Source organism: Corapipo altera, unplaced genomic scaffold (assembly GCF_003945725.1).
Source record: "Corapipo altera isolate COAL_440 unplaced genomic scaffold, ASM394572v1 23b, whole genome shotgun sequence".
In the NCBI taxonomy this organism is placed as follows: domain Eukaryota; kingdom Metazoa; phylum Chordata; class Aves; order Passeriformes; family Pipridae; genus Corapipo; species Corapipo altera.
In genome coordinates this window covers 15,517,547-15,537,928 of record NW_020884885.1, presented here as the reverse complement: position 1 = coordinate 15,537,928, position 20,382 = coordinate 15,517,547, and the positions used below count along the sequence as shown (strand labels likewise).

General features: G+C 39.1%; 1 protein-coding gene across 12 annotated transcripts in view; it reads right to left on the bottom strand.

The window, feature by feature from the left end:
* LRRC56 (leucine rich repeat containing 56) overlaps positions 1–20,382 on the bottom strand; it is a 78,860-nt gene that overhangs the window by 22,275 nt on the left and 36,203 nt on the right. For 11 of the 12 annotated variants that reach the window (XM_027642317.1, XM_027642315.1, XM_027642314.1 and 8 more), the window contains 2 exons: positions 19,652–19,739; positions 12,585–12,645 (listed from right to left, as the gene is read on the bottom strand). In XM_027642317.1, coding sequence (XP_027498118.1) covers positions 12,585–12,645; positions 19,652–19,739 — 149 coding nt within the window. Of the gene's footprint in view, positions 1–10,524; positions 10,645–12,584; positions 12,646–19,651; positions 19,740–20,382 lie in introns of those variants that run through there. The other variant, XM_027642323.1, reaches the window with a different exon arrangement.

The following is a 20,382-nucleotide window of genomic DNA, read 5'->3' as shown; positions in this document are numbered from 1 at the left end:
TGTAAAACTGATTGTATGCATGTGTTGCTCGTACTTGATCAAATCTATGACACAGCCCCCAACTCTGCAAGCAACACTGACACTGTATCCTTGTCGTCCCTGCAGTGCCCTTTCACAGTTGAACAAATGTCATATGAATATGAAGACCTGACTTCCTTTGCAGTATTGCAGTCTTTGTTGGTTTTTTATTTGCCCTTTCTAATTCAAGTAGCAATATACCAAAAACTGTTGGCTTGCATCTCCTCTGTCTTGCACCTTACATCGCCATTAGCTTCTTATGCTCCCTTGTGCCAGTGTGAACCACGGCCCAAGGTGCAAGATAACAAGCATCATGTCCCATCTTTTGCTGCCAGAAGCTCACTTTTAGGCTGAAATACCACAGAAACGTAGGACCTAATAATCTGGCCACATTCTGCCTTCTGAAGATTAGTTCAGTTGGTCAGAGCATGGTGCTAATAACACCACGGTTGCGGGTTTGATCCCCGTATGGGCCATGCACTTAGGAGCTAGACTCAATGATACTTATGGGTCCCTTCCAACTCAGAAAATCATATTCTGTGATTCTGTGCCACGTAACTGTGCAGCTTTTCAACAGTAAGGGTTCTTAAGCATAGAGACATGTTAGAGACTACAAAAACGAAGCAAAAAGACAGTTTGCTAGGCAATTTTTAACTCATATGCTCAAACACATCAGAGGAAGGCTAGTGTGTTTTAGGCTGAACAGAAAGCATGCATTTACCAAAGGTCTTCTTAAATAAAAGTTGTGTCTATGAAATTCTGTTTTCATATCTCCCTTTTACATGCAAATGAAGAATTTCTGTATGAATAAAAAGTTATTGTTGCCAAAGGTCTTTGCAGTAGCATGTCTCTGTTGTCCCATATTTTTTAGGCAACCTAACTATGAATAAGCAGCTGTTTTCAAAATGGGCTGCAGTGCTGATGCCCCTGGCAATATTTCTCCCAACAAACAGATTTCACTATTTTATTCCAGGGTTGTGGTATTTATTTTGTTGGTTGGTTGCTTGTGTTTTAAGTTTCAAGTTTGGAAAGGGGTAAAGGTCTGGTATATTGCTTTTTTTAACCTGTGGAACTATGCTGCACACTTTCCTGACAGAAAAATGGGTGTCTGTGAGGAAATGCAACTGCCTGGTGCTGTGCAAAGGGTCAATAAATCAGGGAGAACATTCAAGGCTTCACACTTTGTCCAGCCCTTGATTCTGCCTTCTCAGCTTTGCTATGCCAAGGGGAGAAACAGCTGCTGCAACTTTTGTGGGCCTACCAACGCAAATGGTGATTATCAAGGAGCTGTGTGTTTTGGCCAGCACTTTCTCTAAAGCAAACGCCTGAAAACAAGGACAGGAGACTACCTGGCTATGGCAGTCAAAATCACAAACTTCAAGGCAGTTTGTCTGTTTTCCAGGACTGGAGTCAGAGACCACACTGGTGGTCCTGATAAGACACCTTGTTGCACTAACACCAGTGTCCACCTCCCTGTCCCTTCAGTAGGACTGAGATCACACACCCCCCTCCAGTGCTGGCATGTGAGGACAGCCCCTGGATAGAGAAGATAACAGTGGAAGAACCCAAACCCAATGAGACACATCTCTGGGCCATTCCTGACTTTTTCACCTGTCATCATTGCTTCTCATTGCCTCATTGAACTCACTGTAGCAACTGCAATAATACACCAGGTGCTATGCTACTTGCAGGCACTTTATTTGCCATGTCAGATTATATTTCATTTAAACAAAAAGTGCTTTATGAGACCAACAGGAGAGAGGTATTTGTAAGTGAAATAGAGTGCTGATACACACACTTCTGTAACTAGTGATAATTGTGTCTACGGTAACCCAGATGTTACTTCTGTTAGAGTTAATAGAGATTAAATGTAGCTTTAATTTCAAGTGCTCTCAGTTTTAGATGCTGTCAAAAAAACCTAGAGCAGAATAATGGGCTTGATCAATGTCGATGGAATCAGGAACAGCAATTCCCTAACACACGAATATACATGTGTGGAAAAGATAACGTAATTTTGTGGTAATTTCCTTTTGATCATTAAAACTGCTTGTCAACTTAGTTACTGCTAGCATTTTAACAATGGAATATCCGTTGCTCCAACTCAGTTCCCACCATCTGAAAGGAGTAGGAGTTGCCAAAGTGTGTACCCATGGAACAAGACCTGTCCTTGATTTTTTTTTTCTACCCTACTCCAGGTCCCACTGTTGGCATAAAGCTGCATCCTAGAGATGCTGAAGAAATCCAACACACCATGGCTGCATCTCACCAGATACATTATGTCTTCCACAAGACCAAGTGAATTTTCAAATAGGAAAAAGTTGAGACACACAGTAAATAAAACTCTCACACCTACATTGTCCCTCAGTTTAGCCCCAGAGCTACTGACAGTTCCTATAGCTTTGGCAGTTGTTCATTCTCATTGCTGAAAGCTTACATGTAAAAAACCCCAAAGGATAGTGAAACTGTGGTTACAGAATGAGTGAGTTACATTGAAGAACTGAATCCCACAGTGCTTTGAAATTTCCTGCATGAATAACTTTTCAGTCTCCCACATGTTGTTTGCCTGTTTCACAGTATGTTCCAGGTCTGAGCTTTGGCAGAGTAACACAGATATATTCCAACTTCAATTTAATACAGATCTCATCCTTCAAAATCAACACTTGAAACTTTTAATGCTGCAGGGTAAGCAGAAGGAATATTCCAGGTTCAGTGGTGTTAACACACACCCCCCACTAAAAAGTCCCTGAAACCTCTTTTTCTGTGTTCCAGAAAAACTGAAATTCTAGATTAGTTGACCACACACAACTACAGAATTGGATCAGCTTGGAGTAGCTGATCAGGCACATTTGTATGACATTAATGATTTTCTCCTGTGGCTGAGGATAATTTCTTTGTAACTTTTCCTTCTTTTTTCCTTTTAAATCTGTATATATATAATAAGAAAAACAAACAATACAGGAGCTCACAAGCAACAGATACAGGTACACCTTGGGCCTGTGAATGTCAGGTGATTTACTCCAAATTTCTTTTATCTCTCAGCCTCTAATGTTCATTCCAGATTTGGCATGACAGACTTGTCTCCATATATCCCAAGCCAAGACTTTTTCCTTAAAAAATAGCTTCTAAAGAGATTTTCTCTGCTTGTACTGGCTGCCAGATGTTCTTTTACAACAAGCAAACAAGATGCAGAAGAGAAGCTTGGGGGACCTCAGAGCCCATCAACCCGACTACTGAGGCAGACGAGACCTTACAGATTTCCATACTACCGGTGTTCTACAAGGCAGAACCTCAGCACTTATCGTACAGTAGACCAACAGACATCCCAAATCTGGTGGACATATAGCAAATTCCACACCCCATTCTTGACTTCTTTCAAACAAATTCCCACTCCAGGAGTATCAAGGAGTAGATGCTGTAATCTCTCCTCAGTTATGGAGATGGGCCTTATGGCAGAAATGCAAAACCTCACAAGGGCTCTCAGCTGCCAGTGGTGCCACTGATCAGCTCCATTGACCAACAGAGAGGCTTCATCACGTGTGAGCAGACTAACTGTTCTCAGGGACCTCCTGCCAACAAAAGTCCCAAAAGGTCTGCATGAACAATTTCACACAAAATTCTCCGACACATCTCAACCCTGCTTTTCACCACCTACAAACAGTTCCTTTGTAGACTAATTTGCAATGATTCCTTTGCAGGAATAACTAATTGCAATGCTTCCTTTGGGTTTGCAGGCTACCAACCATCTCATCAAAATGGTACACAGTTTTTGTGCAAGAGAAATACACACCATGCACACTTGTAACTACAGTGACAAAATAAGACTCAATAAACAAATAAGCACATTTTCAAATATTTTTAAAATCCTCCAGTATGATTTAGCAACCATATTTTAATGTGCTTCTTTTATAAAGGATAAAGTTTATGCTACTGATTCTTCCTATTTCTAGGGTCAAAATGTAATGCAGTGACAAAGCTTCTTTCTTTAAGAAGTTCTTATGGAACAAACATTACATCTTAAAACTAAGTTTATCCTGGGATGCTGAGAAAAAGAACTTGAAAAAAAAAGGTCTGTGGGACCTTAATAGGGACAATGGACAATTACTATAATTACAAATAAGGCCAAGACAAACTAAACAACAATAAGTAGAGTAAACCAAAACACTACAAGTTCTTGCCTATAGTGGGATGGAGCAGTAGGAAGCAGAGCGGCAGGACTGTCAGGCTGATGAAGCTCAAACCAGGAGACGCCACAAACGGTCTTTTCGAATACATAATCCTTCATAAAACTTCTACTGCCAGAAGTGGAGGTGATAGGTTTCATTATCAGACCTTTGTGTTCAGGTTCTCACTTCCACAACAAGAACATGCAGTGCAGCTTAAGGCAAAGGGTGAAGAATATGCATGCATTATACATGCTGACAAAATCACAAACTTCACCTAAACCACAAAAGCATTTCTGTATTTCTTTCTTGCAGCTATTGATCCAGCTACCAATGCATCTGAGAGATCTGCTGCATTGTTTTAAGATGTAGAGAAAAAGTGTGCACGTATTTTAGGGTAAAAATAGCAACAGGCCCTTCGTGTGCACTAATGCATCCACAGAAAATAAGAACAACTAAATCAGCTCCTGTGTGCAGAATATTCTATAGAAATTAGATCATAAAACTGATTGTACACTGAAATTCTATTTGTTATTTTTTATTCATATTGCTTGGCAGTTACCAACTGATGAATAAAACCATGTATCTTAATTTCTCCTCCAAACTGACTCGCTACCTTTTTTAAAATCAGAACTTACCTTGCATTCCAAGAATGTAATTTCCCACTGAACATAATTATTTTCAATAAAAAAACCAAACAAGCTGCAGAGAAGCAACTCTCTCGTAGGAGAAAATCAAAACAACTACAAACCCATTAAACTAATGCTGATGATTTTACTACCTATTTCCATGAAGACTATCCTTCCACAGCTGCATAGCATTAAGGAAGGAGGCACCCAGCTCAAGCTGTTTTTGTGTTACTGTGTCACAATTAAATTGCTTAAAGGATCTAGACATCTGAGGCTCTGCTATGGGAAACCCAGGCTGAGCCAGTGAGGAAAACTTGTCTGACTGTGAGTGTGGGGTGTGCAGTGAGTCAAGTGGGGCACCCATGGGGTCACTGGAGCTGTCTGATGTGAAGGGGCTTCAGTCCCAGCAGTGAAAGTCTGGAGTGGTGTGGGAATGTGGCTGACAGTGGCTCTGGGGTGGTCAGACAGGGAAGCTTCCTTAACAGTTAGTTCCACTGGTAATGAGCTAATTACTGTCGCTTTCCAACCCTGTTCTTTGGGTTTTCTCATATGAGGATTATAACCATTCTTTCTCATCACTGACTATAATTAATCTTTAGGTGCAAGTTTTCATAAGTGAGCCCTGACACTGACAGCTGAAACAAAGCAGCTGCAAAATACCTAATAGCCAGACACCTAAGTACTTATTTGTTGGCAGAAATTAGCTAGTTATTACCACCATTTTTATTTATCATATCCATCCAAAGCATGTAAGCAAGATCATGATCCCATCAGGCAAAGCGTTATACATAACTCATTCAAAGACTGTGTCTGCCCAGGAGTAATAAATAAAATAAACAACTGAGACAGAAAATATGGCATACTTCTACAGCTAACCCAGGATGCTGTAGAAACAACAGTTAACTGAGGAACTGAGTTGTATTTCTGAAGACCTGGTTCAGTGTGGCTCAGCCATAAAGTCCAGTCTTGCAACAGCCTATTCTAGCCAAAGCCTAGTCAGCCACAAAGCCTTTATTGCTACCTCTGGGTGATTCAAAGGTAAAGCTGCCCCTGTAATTCCAGACACTGGAATCAGGTGGGCTTGAGGAGTGCTGAAAGGTTCCTCATTTACTGAAAGCAATTAGTGCATCCTAAGTAAGTACTACGTGTAAACAAACAATATTTGTAAGACCAAAACACCACTTACTAGAGAATTTCAGAGGTTCCCTTCAGAAAGGACAAAAGCTTTTATCCACACATTTTCTTGATGAAGGGAAGGAAAAGAAAAATGGTGTATAGAAGGTGTGAGCCAGCAATGAGGCTTTTGCACGTGGAGATACATGCACATTTTGCTGCTCACTGACTTTAAAAGAGTAAGGGCTGGATTCTTTGCATGGGACCAAGGAGTTTACCCTCAAATGTCAGAAGGAAGGCAGAAGGAAGGTTCTCAGGTCTTCTCAGAAGAAGGGAAAAGCTGAGAAATGTCCCCCATGACAGTCCTCTGACACCCTGGAACACACTGTGCTGTCAGCACATCTGCAGCTGAGGGAATGCTTGCTTTAATATGAGCTGCATCTCCTGGGCAACACCAAGTGAAGCTGAACCCCAGAGAAAGTCACACATGGAAAAGGTTTGAGGCCTTCATATCAAGAAGCCCAGGCTCCAGCAGAGGTATTTACTACTCAAATATTCAACATTAGCAAATTAGTGGCTGAGGAAGCAGAAAAGAGAAGCTGAACTCTAACCTTGGATGGGTGCATGACATGAGAACATCCTGAAAGAAAAGGTCACTTTTTACCAAATATACTCAAAGTGTAATGTCTATTCAGATGGTGGACAGAAAAGGAGTACAATTATTTAATGGGCTTACCTTCCCTTGCAGTTTACTGGCAGACTTGCTGCACACAATATCTATTATTAATTTATTTTGCTATTTCACTAGCAATGTTAATGCTGCAAAAAGTGTTGTGGCCTATGATGATCCTCTTCGAGTTTTCATGTTCTCTACTGTATGGCAGCTTGGATCACAAAATAGAAATATGATAGTGGTGCACCTGGGGGAAGAAGTACTACCATGGAACTGCTCAGATGACAACGAGAGCAGATCCTCTCTGCTTGGTCTGTGATGAGACAAATGCACTAGACCCTCCCTACTGATCCTGTCATGACAAGGAGATTTTTAAACCTGGAGCTGCAATGGTAGGCTCTGCCTCACAATCCTGTTCCTTACAGGTATGCTCTGTACCTGACAATCTGAAATAGATGACAGGGGAGCTTCAGCTAGGGAAGGCTTCAGAAAACAGAGTGCTGAAGGCAAGAACCATGTAAAGGCACTGCAAGGCCACAAATTTGTTTTGGTGTCCTCTGTGCCTGCTGCAGAATGGAGCCCAAGCTCCAGAACTGCAGTGGTGCCTTTGTACAAAAAGATGAGTTCAGCTTCCCTTGCTGGTGAATCAGCCTGGCAGAATCCCTGACATCTAAGGTCATAAAGACATTTACACTGTCTAGTTTGGGCACCTGACCTGATGATATTAAGCCAGAGCTAGGCATCTCAGAGAGGTCTACCTAGGACAGACAAATGGTTAAAGCAATCAGATTTCCCTAGGGCCTAATACAGACAGGCTGATGGTACTTTACTCAATATAATCTGCTCAACTAAAAGTAGCTGTATTTCTGCCCCGAAATCATTACTTTTTATCAATAATATGAATATCCCTAAAACCATCAGTGCTAAATAAAACTTGAGGCCGCAGCAATTTTGCCAAGGTTTGTAATGTTCCCAGGGATCTGCAGGCATTAATACAGAGAAGACTCATTAATACAGAGATTAAGATTCAATTTAAATGCTTTCCTAGTTCCTGGAAAGCACCCAAATTCCTCAAAGAACATGTTCTTAAGAGAGACTTCACAGCAACCTTAACCACTGAAGGACTTTCAGGCTGGCTACACAAAAGAAGTAACAGAAACACTTCTTACAGAAACTAGCTTGCATTTGAAATTAAATACTTTCCCCACCCTGGAATGCAAATGTGAAAATAAACAGTGATGCTCTGGGCACTGAAATAAGGGCATGAAGCAATTCACCCAGACCAAATCAGAGCAGTGGCTCTCTGACAGCACGTGTAAGTACAACCCAGAACAAGAGGACCCTGATCCCTCACTAAACACTGTAAGAAACTACTGTAATACAGATGAATCATCTGTTGACAAAAATTTGCACCTTTAATGCAAACTAAGCAACTGAATTGATTTTAGAAAATATTTTTGGATTTTATCTATCATAAAAACAATGCTGATCCTTGTTGCATAAAACTCGTATTTATGTGTGGTACCTGTGTTACATGCATCAAACATAGTAATTGCAAAAGATTAGAAAGGACAGGTAGAAGAAAAAGCAAACTGGAGGGGGAAAAAAAGAGACAGGAAGGAAAGGAATAAGTAAAAATGACAAGGAAAAAAGCAAATTTAGGGGAATGATGCCCCCACATTTCTCCTGTTTGAGGGAAAATCATCCAGCAAATAGTTGGTGCCTTAGACACACAGTATCAGCAATACATCAAGGCTCGGGGTGATAAGTATCACAGCTCAGTCTTATACAAGATGGTGTAACTTGACCCAGATCCAGCAAAGCACTTGGATCAATTTTTAATTTTCAGCTTGTGAGCAATGCCACTGAAGGCAAACTTTGTGTGATTTTAAGAGGTGCACATTTCCTTAAACTCTTCATTGGATAAGTACCAAGGAGTTATATTGCTAAGTTCAAATACCTAAAGATCTTGATTCAGGTCTAAAAATATTTTTAAACACTACTTTAAAGCCCTTGCCTTTAATTAAGAAAGAATTTATTTGCCTCTGGTTTCTTAAAGTCATGAAATGATCAGCAAAACCCTTACTTAAATCACTTGGCTCACATTTTCAGTTATTTTTTTCACAGCCAAGAGGGCTCAAAACATTCTAAAAAGTGAATACAGAGATTCCTGTGTAGGTAGCCTTGTCTCCAGGAGCTGGTGCTAAAAAACAAAACAAAACAAATACCCTAAGGCTCATAAAAGCATGAGAATTGTTAATTTTGAATGTAATCTGCACCTTGTTCATCTGAACTTTCTGTTGATTTTACTGATTGAAATGGACCAAAATTATTGCCCTCTTGTTCTGGGAGATTCTTCTGCAATAGTGCCAGACCAATTTGAGAACTGCAGCAATGAAATGTTAACTCTACCTGGATAAAGAATATCTGCTTTCCTTTACTTATATCACTTCTGTCCCCACATATTGAAGTTTTTGCACTTCATCTCACTTAAACTATGACCTCTCCCTGTTACAAGCAGTTGCTAAAGTAGCCCTGAGAGCAGATCAGTCTTCTGCTGGCTACAAGGTGTAGAGCTGAATAGGAGGAAATGAACTTCAGCTGGTGAAACAGCTTCTGCTGTAAACTTATGGGAACCAGTTCCTAAGCTCCCCTTATCTGATTTAAAAGCCCTTTCGTAAAGATATCTATCTAAATATTTTTAAACAGATCTTTTCATTCATCCTTGAATTGAGAATAAAAGCAATCTGATAAAAAAATATATAGGCTATGTGCCAAAGCAGAAGTAGTAATTCATTGGCCTTGAAATATAGTTCTTTTCCTGGAAACACTACAAAGATGAGGACCGTGGTCATCAAACACACACAAAAAGAAAAAAAAAAAAAAAGGAAGGCAGATTTTAACAGGCACTCTTCAGAATAGGTTTGACTTTTCATCCTCGATTATCAGTTCATAAATCTAGAATTTCTCAGCTGCTAGCAGAGGGGTGAAGGTCACCGAAAAAGGACATAATAAAATTATTGTGATTTAGAAAATTAACAACAATATGAACTAATTTCTTTTCACAGTAGATTGGATTTTCCAGAGCTGTTCGCCTTTAGCGAAGGGCCAGTAGAAAACCAAAACTCAGAAACAGCCAAAAAAGAAATTCCCTTTCAACGGCCAAGAATGATTATCTGCAAATAAACTTGGATATATTTTCCTTATGGATTAAATTAAATAGTTGATAATGATATCCTACACTTACATATAGTCTTTTGAAGTTTCAAGTATTCAAAAGTAATGCAAGCTTTAGGAAGACTGGGGAGGGACTATGAATTGACAACTGAAGTAGCTCAACCACATTCCCCATGAAAGGAATCAGAACTTCTTCAGAAACTACCAGGAGAAGCCAATATCCAAATTCACTGGCCTAGCAAGCCTTGCTCTCCCATAGAAAACTGTAATACATGAATACCTTGATTCCTCACTGTCAGAACATCCCTCCTTTGATTTCTACTGAATGGTGAATGGCAACGCACACCTCAGCATCCTCACAAGTTAAGTTCCCATGTGAGGCTGACAGGAGTAAACATCTCAAAAACTAAAGTCAGGATCATAAATCTTCATTTTGACATCTCCCTCTATCCTGTTTACTATCAAGTCAATTCTTTCCACATTTTCAAAATGAAAATACATGTTTTAATTCCATTTCATCCTAAAGTAATTAGGTAATTCTACTCTGCAAGACAAAACTAAACAAAAATAGAGTGTCAAAAAACAAAGTTTCCTATCTTATTACCCACTCGTGTATGCACACAGTCTTTTGTTCATAATAATTCACAATAATACGTTTTTTTCACATAAAATAGCATGAAAAGAATGTCTGCTTTTAACATTCCAAGTATGTAAAAAACACCCTCTATCTTTTGCCTGCTTTTTTTGTCCTTACCTTCTTTTTAGTAAACAATCCAATCTTACAGTCTGATCCTATGAGCTGCTTCCTGTTATCTGCTGCCCATTTTCAAATTACAACCACAATGATTCTGACCTTATGGCTGAGGGAATTACTCTGAGTGAGAAGGAAGAGCAATTTTTCCTATCACCCTCAAAAGCCTCAGTTGCAAGGGTTTGGTTGAATACAACAAAACAATCACTTTTTGGACAGAATTCAAATATCAGCAAGATTGATTCAGAAATAAGATTTCTAAATTTTGGAATAAATGGCAACAGCTTGCTGAATGGAAGCAGCTATGTTACATTAGCTACAGCAGGCATCACCACTGCTGTAGCAGCAACGTCGCTTTAATGGGCATTAAATTGACATGATGCAGACATCCAAAAATAAAGTTCAAGTAGCCAGGCTGTGCCTGCATGGATGTGCCCTTAAATGATATGTGTTATTAATGACAGATTGTCAAAGATGGGAATTAATAAAGGAAAGCTACTGCTGTAACTATACTGAATGAGTTCAAGTCTGGGAGAGCTAACAAAGTCGTTTTTTTCTTCCTTTACCTATTCCCTGAAAATTGCATTTAACTGGCACACAGAAAGGACACTTATTTAAAAGAGAAGCAGGTAGCTTCTCCTGGGATTTGTGTGCCTGGGAATCATCACAATATTAGACTTGATATCCAAGCCCAAACATTATAGTGGGTCAAATAAAACCTCAACTTGAGACCAAACATTACCTGCATCAAAAACCCACAGAAATATCAGGTCAAAGAAAATGGTTTGCCAGAATGTCTCATGACACAAATTAGAGTCTCAGACTATGGAGCTGCAGAATCCTGCTAACAGCAGTCAAACAGTTTAGCTTTCCTGAACTGCATTCTATATTCAGTACCAATACCATTGCAGCATTCTAAAGTGAACATGGATTTTTGACCAAACTAAGAAACACTTTTTAACTTTTTTGCTTTTTAGTATAATATTTTCTGATATTGTCAAAATTGTAATTTTTTTTACACACCACTTACTCCTCCATTGCAATAACGGAGCAATTTCATGCTTATGACAATGGTTGGTTGCTATTAAAATAATTGCAGCAATGTAGAATTAGCACTTTTAGATGTTACAGACTAGAAGGTGGCAAAAGCAAAATTTAGACTGCAGATACTTCCTCTCATCACCAGAACAAGGGAAAATAAGATCAAACTGTGACAACTGAAGTTCATTAGCAACTTTAGCGAGACCAAAAAGAATTTATTGCCATTTCTTATCAGGAAACATGTTCTCTTTAACAAGAATTGGCTAAACCACTACCTTTTCCCCCCACAAATTTAGCAGATAGCCACAAAAAGCCAGAGGGCAGTCCTGCTTAAAATAAAGATGGCCTTTTACACAGCCCTTTCCTGATATGAACTGCAGTTTTCCACTATGCATTAGTTACCAAGGGTAATACAGATATCAGCACAGAAAAGACAGCTCTTCTTCCTCATTGTGATGGTTTTCACTTGTTCCTTTCCAACCAACCAACTCCCCAGTTGTCTGGGAGAAGATAGGTGACGATTTCATGAAGCTCAGTAAGCCAGGGACATGCAGTCTGCATAGCAGCTTTTATAAATCCAACTTCATTAACTGCAGTAGAGCCAGAGCGATTTTCATCAGCTGAGGAACTGGTCTGACCTGTATAGAACGGGCTACTGTGCACAATAAAAGCCCAAAGGCTGAAACACTCTGAAATCTGAGCACCTAGACATAGATAAGAGGTGAGTTTTTAGCTCCTTTCAAACTTGTAACAAATTTCCATGGATGTCAGGATGGCAGGAACTTCCCTGGTGGCATACTAGGGCTAATTCATTGACACCATTGCAGCTACACTGATTTATTCCAGCTCAGGTCCCGTCCTTAAACTTATGTAGTAGCAAGCATATATACATGACCTAATCCCTTATCATAGCATGGAGAAATGGAAGAAATGAAAGCAGCACAAATGAAGATTTTACCACTTGAATAAAATTGTGGACTGTTATTCTTTATACTTATTTCATAGAATCATTCATTTCTTACCTCACAGACGCAAGTAAGCTATTGTTCAACTTCAGTTCTCTCAGATTAGGTAGATGTACACCTATAGGAACAGAATAAAGAATCACTTTGCAGACCTGGGATGAGAGTAAAGGAAACTTAGGACAATTAAAAGTTGAAGCATCTAATTTTACTGTTTAGCTGTTTCTGCCAGATCTGCACTGGAATTCTTCTAAGAAAATCCATGACATTATTTCACTCAAAAAATATTTCATCCTTTGCATTTTTGAAACATATACGTATTGTCTGCATGACTATTCAATTATAATTTTTTGAACCCCTCTCTGACAGGGCACCTTTCCAGACAGACAACAACAGAAACTGGCTTCAGGGGTGTCTGTTTTCTTTGGTCTGATTCTGCATCCTTATTGACTATTAACTGAGTGATACTCTGAAGAGGTCTGTAACAAATGTGGATAGAGCCTTCCCAAATCTTTGTTCGCGAAGCCTAGCCATGATGATGACTCTGAAGAGGTAAGGGATTCTTTAGAGTATAGGATTCCATGACTTATTTAATGGAAAGTAGTGATGGACTTAACTGGATACACAGCTAAGTGACAGTTCTTCGAAATGTAACTGAGTCAAACAACAAAAACACAGTGTTCCATGTCACATCATCTTTTATAGTTCAGAGGTCCCCAAAACACTACTTCTATTTTGCTAAGCATTGCTTTCTCCTTTTTAATTTTCTGAATCTGATCAATTGTTTACTATTGAATTGTACAAGTTTCATATCTATGAAAACCTCAGTACTCTGTTGTTATTACTTTAATTAATGCTTTTTTTTTCCTATCCCTGAGAGACATTTGCCTTTTTGGTTGCTTCTAAAGATGTCTCTGAACCAAAATCATACACCAAATCCCTCCAAGGTACAGAATAATTTGGACATAAGTATCAGGAAACATTTGTTATTGACAATAACAAACTTTTACCCTTTCCCACTAGCAGAGCCTACCCAAGGCTGGTGAGCATCCTCCAGTATAACATGCAATCATGTAGAAGTAATATCAATTTTAGACAAACTGGATCATTGCTGAAACATTAAATTGTGTTCTCAGTAAATATTTTTATGAGTCCTCTGAGTAATCACTCTCTGGAAAGGGTGACTTATTAATGTCCAGAAGGACATCATTCCAGCACTTTGCAAAGGATAAAAATTAAACAAACAAAAAAATGGAAATAAACAACAAAAAAAGAGGTTAAAAAAAAGAAAAGAAAAAAGGAGTGGGATCTCCAAAGCAAACAAAGGAGGTTCTGTTGTTCATTCCCCAAACAGAAAAGAGCAGTTATGGTAAAAACATCGTGTTTTAGTAGAAGCATTATCTACACGGTGTTATTTGGGAGTGATTATAATGTACATATTGATCTTCATGCTACACTGCAAATATTTAACTTCATGTCTTTGCAAAGTTCTTTTGAAAAAAAACAAGAAATCCAAAATACCTTGTGCAAATTTTTTAGCCTTGTTTTTTAATCATTTTCCATAATCCATAAAAATTGGAATACAAATTAAAACACATAATCCTTATTCTGCAGGGCATACCTTCTCATGTCAAAGAAGTTTTATTCATTTATAACAAAACAATTTGGAGTCCTGGCAGAGGAGATATTAGGATCTCTGTAATTATTTACAGCAGTCATACTAGCTATTGAGTAAATACTTCCTCAGATACAAACCATGCCCTAAGAAACTCCCTACAGAAAAAAATCAAAATCTAGACTAAAAAAAATTGCTATCCTGTTTCTGATAAGGACAGAGAGATTAAATGATGTCTCCCAAAGTGTTAAAGGAAAGAGTGAGAGGGATGCAGTAGCCTTTCCAGTCCCAGCTCAGCAGTGGGTAATAGCCTTGCCATGGATTCAACCAGAGAGGTAAAAGGGTTACCAAGTAAAGGCTATTGCAAAGCATTACAAAGCAAATGTGTTTTAAGAACTGGTATTAAGCAGAAGATTTGAATGAAGAGTCAAGAAGAGTAGTGCAAGAGAAGGGGAGAGACTTGCCCAAGAAAAAGCTTTCCACTGAATGCATTTAGGGTTGATTCAGGAAAAAAACAACTATTAACAGAGTGACAGGCTGATGATATAATTTTCACATCTGGTTATTTCATTATTGTAACATGATCCTCCATCTCAGATATTTTGGCATGATCTATCCCTAGGATCTTCTAGAGTGCTACACTCTAATGTGCGGTTTGCTGGACTGAAATAGAAGTATTCTATGTGTAGTAGTGCAAAATTCTGCAAACAAGATTCTGCAATGTATTTCTGCAAGTCTGCAGGTTCTTCCCTCCTCTAAGTTTTATATCGATATGTAATTGTTCTTTGGTGTTAAAAATTCATTGTACATGGTTTTTACAGTCCCAAGTGCTTATATATACAATAGAGCCTGGAAGATGAAATTAAGAAGAGAAAATTGTAAAATGAAGGTGTCAAAATAAGAGAATGTAACAATATATTTATATATATATAAAACAATATAGTATATATAATATAATACATAATATATATAATATATACATAATATATATAAAATATATATTATATATATATATATTACCCAAATGTAACAATATATTTCTAATTTTCTTCATTTCTAATTTTCTTCATTTTAACCCACATGGCATCTTTCCTGAGAGCAAGGACACAAATTATTCTTATATTAAAATAAAAATACTCTAAAATATCAACAATATTAACTTCAAATATTGATTTTAAAAGTACAGACTATATATTCCTTATTCTGAAACTGCCTTCATGGTGCATAATTTCAAATTTCAAAAATGAGAATGGTCCAGGAAAATGCTGACAATTGCAGGACAAGGCTAAGAATTCAGAGTGACAAGCGATGTTATCTCATCTGTCTACGATTCCCTTTCGCTAAATACCATTTTTGTTACATGGCTCTGAAATTACTAACCGCCAACAATGTACTGGTGTTAAACTATTCTACTCTACTGTCCCAGTGGAACAAAACTAAATGAAGAGTAGAAAGAAATCGAAGTGTAAGGTAGGTGAATAAAAGCAATACAAGCACATTCAACAACATCACCTGAAGTGCTGCATTTCACAAGCAGGGTAGCAATGCAGATGTCTTTCTGAGCTGCCTTGGCACAGCAGGTGACATTTGAAAACTGACTAGGAGTAAGGAGAAAACAGCCAAAATGCTGGTTTTGCTATATTCTGCAATCTATAACACTTATATTTATAACACTTGCTGTTTACACTAGGAAGTATTCTTTAGGTAGCATCACATATCTTGTTATCCTGTTGTTAACAAAAAACGTCATGTCTTCACTTCTTATGTCTTTTGCAATACGGACTAGTCAAAAGCACACAAAAGAAATTACTGATAAGTACTTGCACTGCCATTAGGCAACCTTCATGCTTTGTTGATCCTACAATACAAAACAGGCATGTGAAAACAGGCTGTACTCTTCCAGCAAGAGCAACCTGATATGTAAATTAAACAGTCTACTTAATTCACTTAAGATGTATTTGATCAAGTAAGATACATCACTTTGATGTTATTTCTACACATTTTCTTAACTTGCATTTTTTCCCCCATTTCTGAGGTGAACTGGGCAATATAACTGGAGATAAGAAAGCAGCACCTGCAGGCAAACCCAAGCCAGCTGCAGTCGAGCTACCTGTGAATCTCCCAAAAAACACATCAGGGCAGGGTTTAACATAAGCATGCTGCCCCAGTACATACTTGTGACTCACGGAGATCCTGCTCAAGCCCTGCTGCAGCGGGTTTTGTCCAAGCCCTACTCAGCAAGGTTTGTCAGTTCGAGCTAAACCAAGACCAGGATGGGCCAGACTCACATCTCCAGCCCCTGTACAGGCTCCCTGATGGTGCCAGCACCTGCTGCTGTGACGCTGGCTACCGACAAACATCTCCTGGCTCCGCACCAGGAATGCCAACAAATAGGGCAAGAGGAAAGAGAGATGATGACCCTGTGTGAAAAACGGCGCATGCCTACTTCTGAACCTTTAACAGAGCTTTTCCTTGATAAAATGCGTGCAATAGAAGTGGCAATCTCCAGACACGTAATCAACTGAGCCTGGCACCAGCAGGCAGCAATTTAATAAGTAGCAGCAAAGAGCACTGTGGGTAACTTGATTTGTAGGTATTGAAATTACTTAGAAATAAAAGGACTATGTAGTGTCTTAAATGACTCTAACACACCATTATTTTCAACATGAATTTCTGTGAGCAGGTCACAAATGCAATCCCATATCTGTCAGCAGTCAAAACTGAAGGGATAAGCTAATGAAAAGCAAATAGTCCCTCTGTTTGAGTATGAACTGAAGTCTACATGCAGCTGAAAAGCACAGAAATCAGCTCCGAGATCTGCAAAGCTGGATACAAGACCTGCCAGGGTTTTCAGTGTTTTCCCTGTCACTCAGCAAGGCACACTGAAAACAGCTAGAGATTTCAGCAATTACCCCAAGCCCCGCAAATACTCAGATTCAAGCTCTGGCATGAAGCCTTTCCTTAATTTTAAAACTGATCACATGAAAATATCTTGATAACAGTCTTTCTGTGTTTTAGCCCACACCCTATCCCTAAGAAAAGTAACTGTTCCCACCACGTCACGCCATTGTGTAGAAGCAGACCTGACAAACTGGGAAAGGTTAGCAGGATGGTGCTTTAAAGTTTAGCACATCCCAAAGTGGAATAGCCTCAAGAAAAACACCAAGCAACAAGTTTTAAATCACTCTGGAAATCTTTAGGCCCTGTGTGTTTGTGTTACAGTCTGTAACACAGGCTGTGAATCTTGAAATGTTTTTCAAGTGGAAACTGTGTTGTAAATTTGGGATTCAAGTGGTGCAGGGTTCCAGGTGACCCAGTTATGTGCAGTCCAGTAACTTTTAACACTTTTACCTGGCCATTTAAGTGCTTGCACAGCCTGTTTTATCTTTACACATAAAACCAGTTAAAACAATATACTGAGTTTGGACTAATCATCCAACAAATAATTTCTCAATGACAAAGATGCTCCTTCCACAGCCAAGGAATACAGTGAGAACAAGGTTAAGTGCTTTAATATGGCTATAAAGCAAGCCAATCAGCCACGTTTCAAATGCAAAAAAAAACAAATTACAGAGCAATCCAGGCTGGAGGGGACAGTTGGAGGTATCAAGCTCAGAGCCAGGTTGTCTGTGACATCATACCAGGGTGCTCATGTCTTCAACCAGCCAGGTCTTGAAAACCTACAAGGATGAAGTCTCCAAACCTCTCTGGATACCCCTATTGCTTGACTGTCCTAGTAGGGGAAAAACTGGAACTTCTGTCATTCCAGCTGGTCTGGTTCTTACCCTACTCTTTCCCTCAGGCTATTTCTCCAGACCGCTGTGACCAGGGACCAGGTCAGCAGCACAGTTCCAGGGGCAGGCAGCACACAGGGAGCAGGCAATGAGCCTAACACCTTCAACAGCAGTCTTCCTTACACCATTCACATTGAAGACGTCAACTGCTCTGCAACACCTCTAAAAATTTAGGCCTTACTCAATGCACATAAAAATCATCTGCCATGTGGAAAAAACAGCAAGAAACTGAAGATCACTGGAAGCATTAAGTGACAAACTTACTGCCCTAGCCACCCGTTGACATTTGCAAAGAGATTTTCTCAGGAAGATAATTCAGAAATGCACTCAAAAAAAAGACAGAAGGAAATTCAGGACAGTCTTGATGTTCTGTTATTCTCAAAAGCAGTGGGGACCTGCAGCTGCTGGTTTTTATGGCCCTCAAGGGCCAACTCTTGGTGCAAACAGTGGGATATAAACAAAATTGAAATTGTTTGCAACATGAGAATAGTGCTTTGTATTCTGTAGAAGCTGCAAAAGCCTAACCATGGGGTGGAGAAAGGGATTTATTCCAGTAAAAGAAAGGAAAGGGAAGAGAGAGTGAAAAAGGTGAAACATTTTGCTAGCTCATCACAGCTAATGTAAAATGGCATAGGAAAGGGAGCATCACTTTCGAGCATTGTAGAAATGGTATAATGAGATTTCCTTATCAATTGGACGAAACATGACTGAATAGATTATGATCTCTGAAAGAAACGGATGTAATTTACTTTAAATTATCAAGTGCCTATCAGAAAGAGACCTATTTGTGAAACAAGCAGAATAACCAATACAAGGGGGCTATATAATTTCAGACAAAAGCCCCCTTCATTGTACTTGCTCAACTATTCTTGACAAATGGACATCAAAAGACCCACTAAAGCTAATCAACTGTTACATTATAGTCATTTGCATATGAAAAATTAACCACTTGGCTGAAAATACCAACACATACTTCTGGGGACATGGTTCCTTTCAGCACAGAAAACATTACCCTGCAGTAGTTACTCAGCTTCAATGTAACAGAAGATAGAAGCTTCTGGTAGGAAGCCAAATGACAGAAAATGACTGCCAGTGCGGGGGGAAAAAAAGGAAGGTTTTATATTCTCAGTGTTAACTCTACTACAGAGGGAATTCCTGAGGTACTTCTCACTTCCCTAGTGCAGTGATGATGACATAGAAATGTATTACAAGCATTAGGGCTGTTTGTGGCTCATCAAAATGACATATCTACAGGACCTTCCTCCAGCACAGCTCAATGAGGCAGTACAGGAGGCAAAGACAGGCTACTGGCAGCATGAGCCACCTGATATCACTGGCAAATTCTCAGTCACAGGGAAATCTTATGGGGGAGGAAAACTGACCTTTGGCTACTCTTTCGCTAGAGAAAAGTACTCTAAAGGACAAGGTAATCAGTAAATGCTCATTTAGGGCCTGGAAGCACATCATACAAGAAAAATTTGTTCAAGCTAGTTGGCTTTAGACAGAAGTGGTGTCACTCATCCCATTGTCATATTTTCAGTCCTATTTAGAGCCCCACACAAGAAAACAGATCAAGGAGTGTGAGGTACCAGGGAGATCATGTTTCAAGAGCTTTGAGCAGGACAGTACTTTATATTGGCTGTTGGTCATTGAGTCCCCAGTCCAAGACACGATAAAGGAAAATTTGAGACGGTGAGCAGAAAACAGTGGTTTCTTACCAAAGTTTCCCAAGCTGGTCTCTCTTGTATCTACTCTCATCTCTAGGGCCTTCACTTGCTGCAGATCATCTACCCCTGCCAAAGCTTTCTGTAAAGACAAGCAGAAATATACGTGTACTCTCATACAATAAACCAGATGTCACAGCAGCAAAAAGCTGTAAAAAGGCTTTCAACCAGTGTTTTGTCAACATATATTTCAGGACAAAATGGCTAGACATGCAATCATATTGAAATAAATTTAGTATTCAAAGACCTTTCTTTCCTGTAGCTCCAAAATATTCTAGTCTCCCATAACTTATACATTGTTTAAAGAGTCAAGGCCAAGGGTTACATCCAAGCTGCAAATCAACAACAGACCTTCATGCCCATTAGCTTCATTTAAACAGTGTGTCCATACTTTACAATTTGCACAAGTCTTGCACTAATCCTCAGCAGATAGAGAGTGTTACCCCTAAGTATCACCTGTAATCAAAAAGGCAAGAGGTAGTAAAACTCAATAAAACACACTGTTTAGCCTTTTAACCTGAACCAGTGAAAAGGAAACATAATTTTAGCTCAAGTACTTAACTTTTCTGAAAGAAGACGACACTAGTTACAAGAATTATTAATTCCTTCAAAATATCTAGGCAATGCAAATAGATGCCTCCAAAATTCTTCATTATTTTACAAAGTCTTTGTAGTTGGATCAACCACTGCATTAAGCAAGGATGTGTGTCTGAATGCAGACTCTT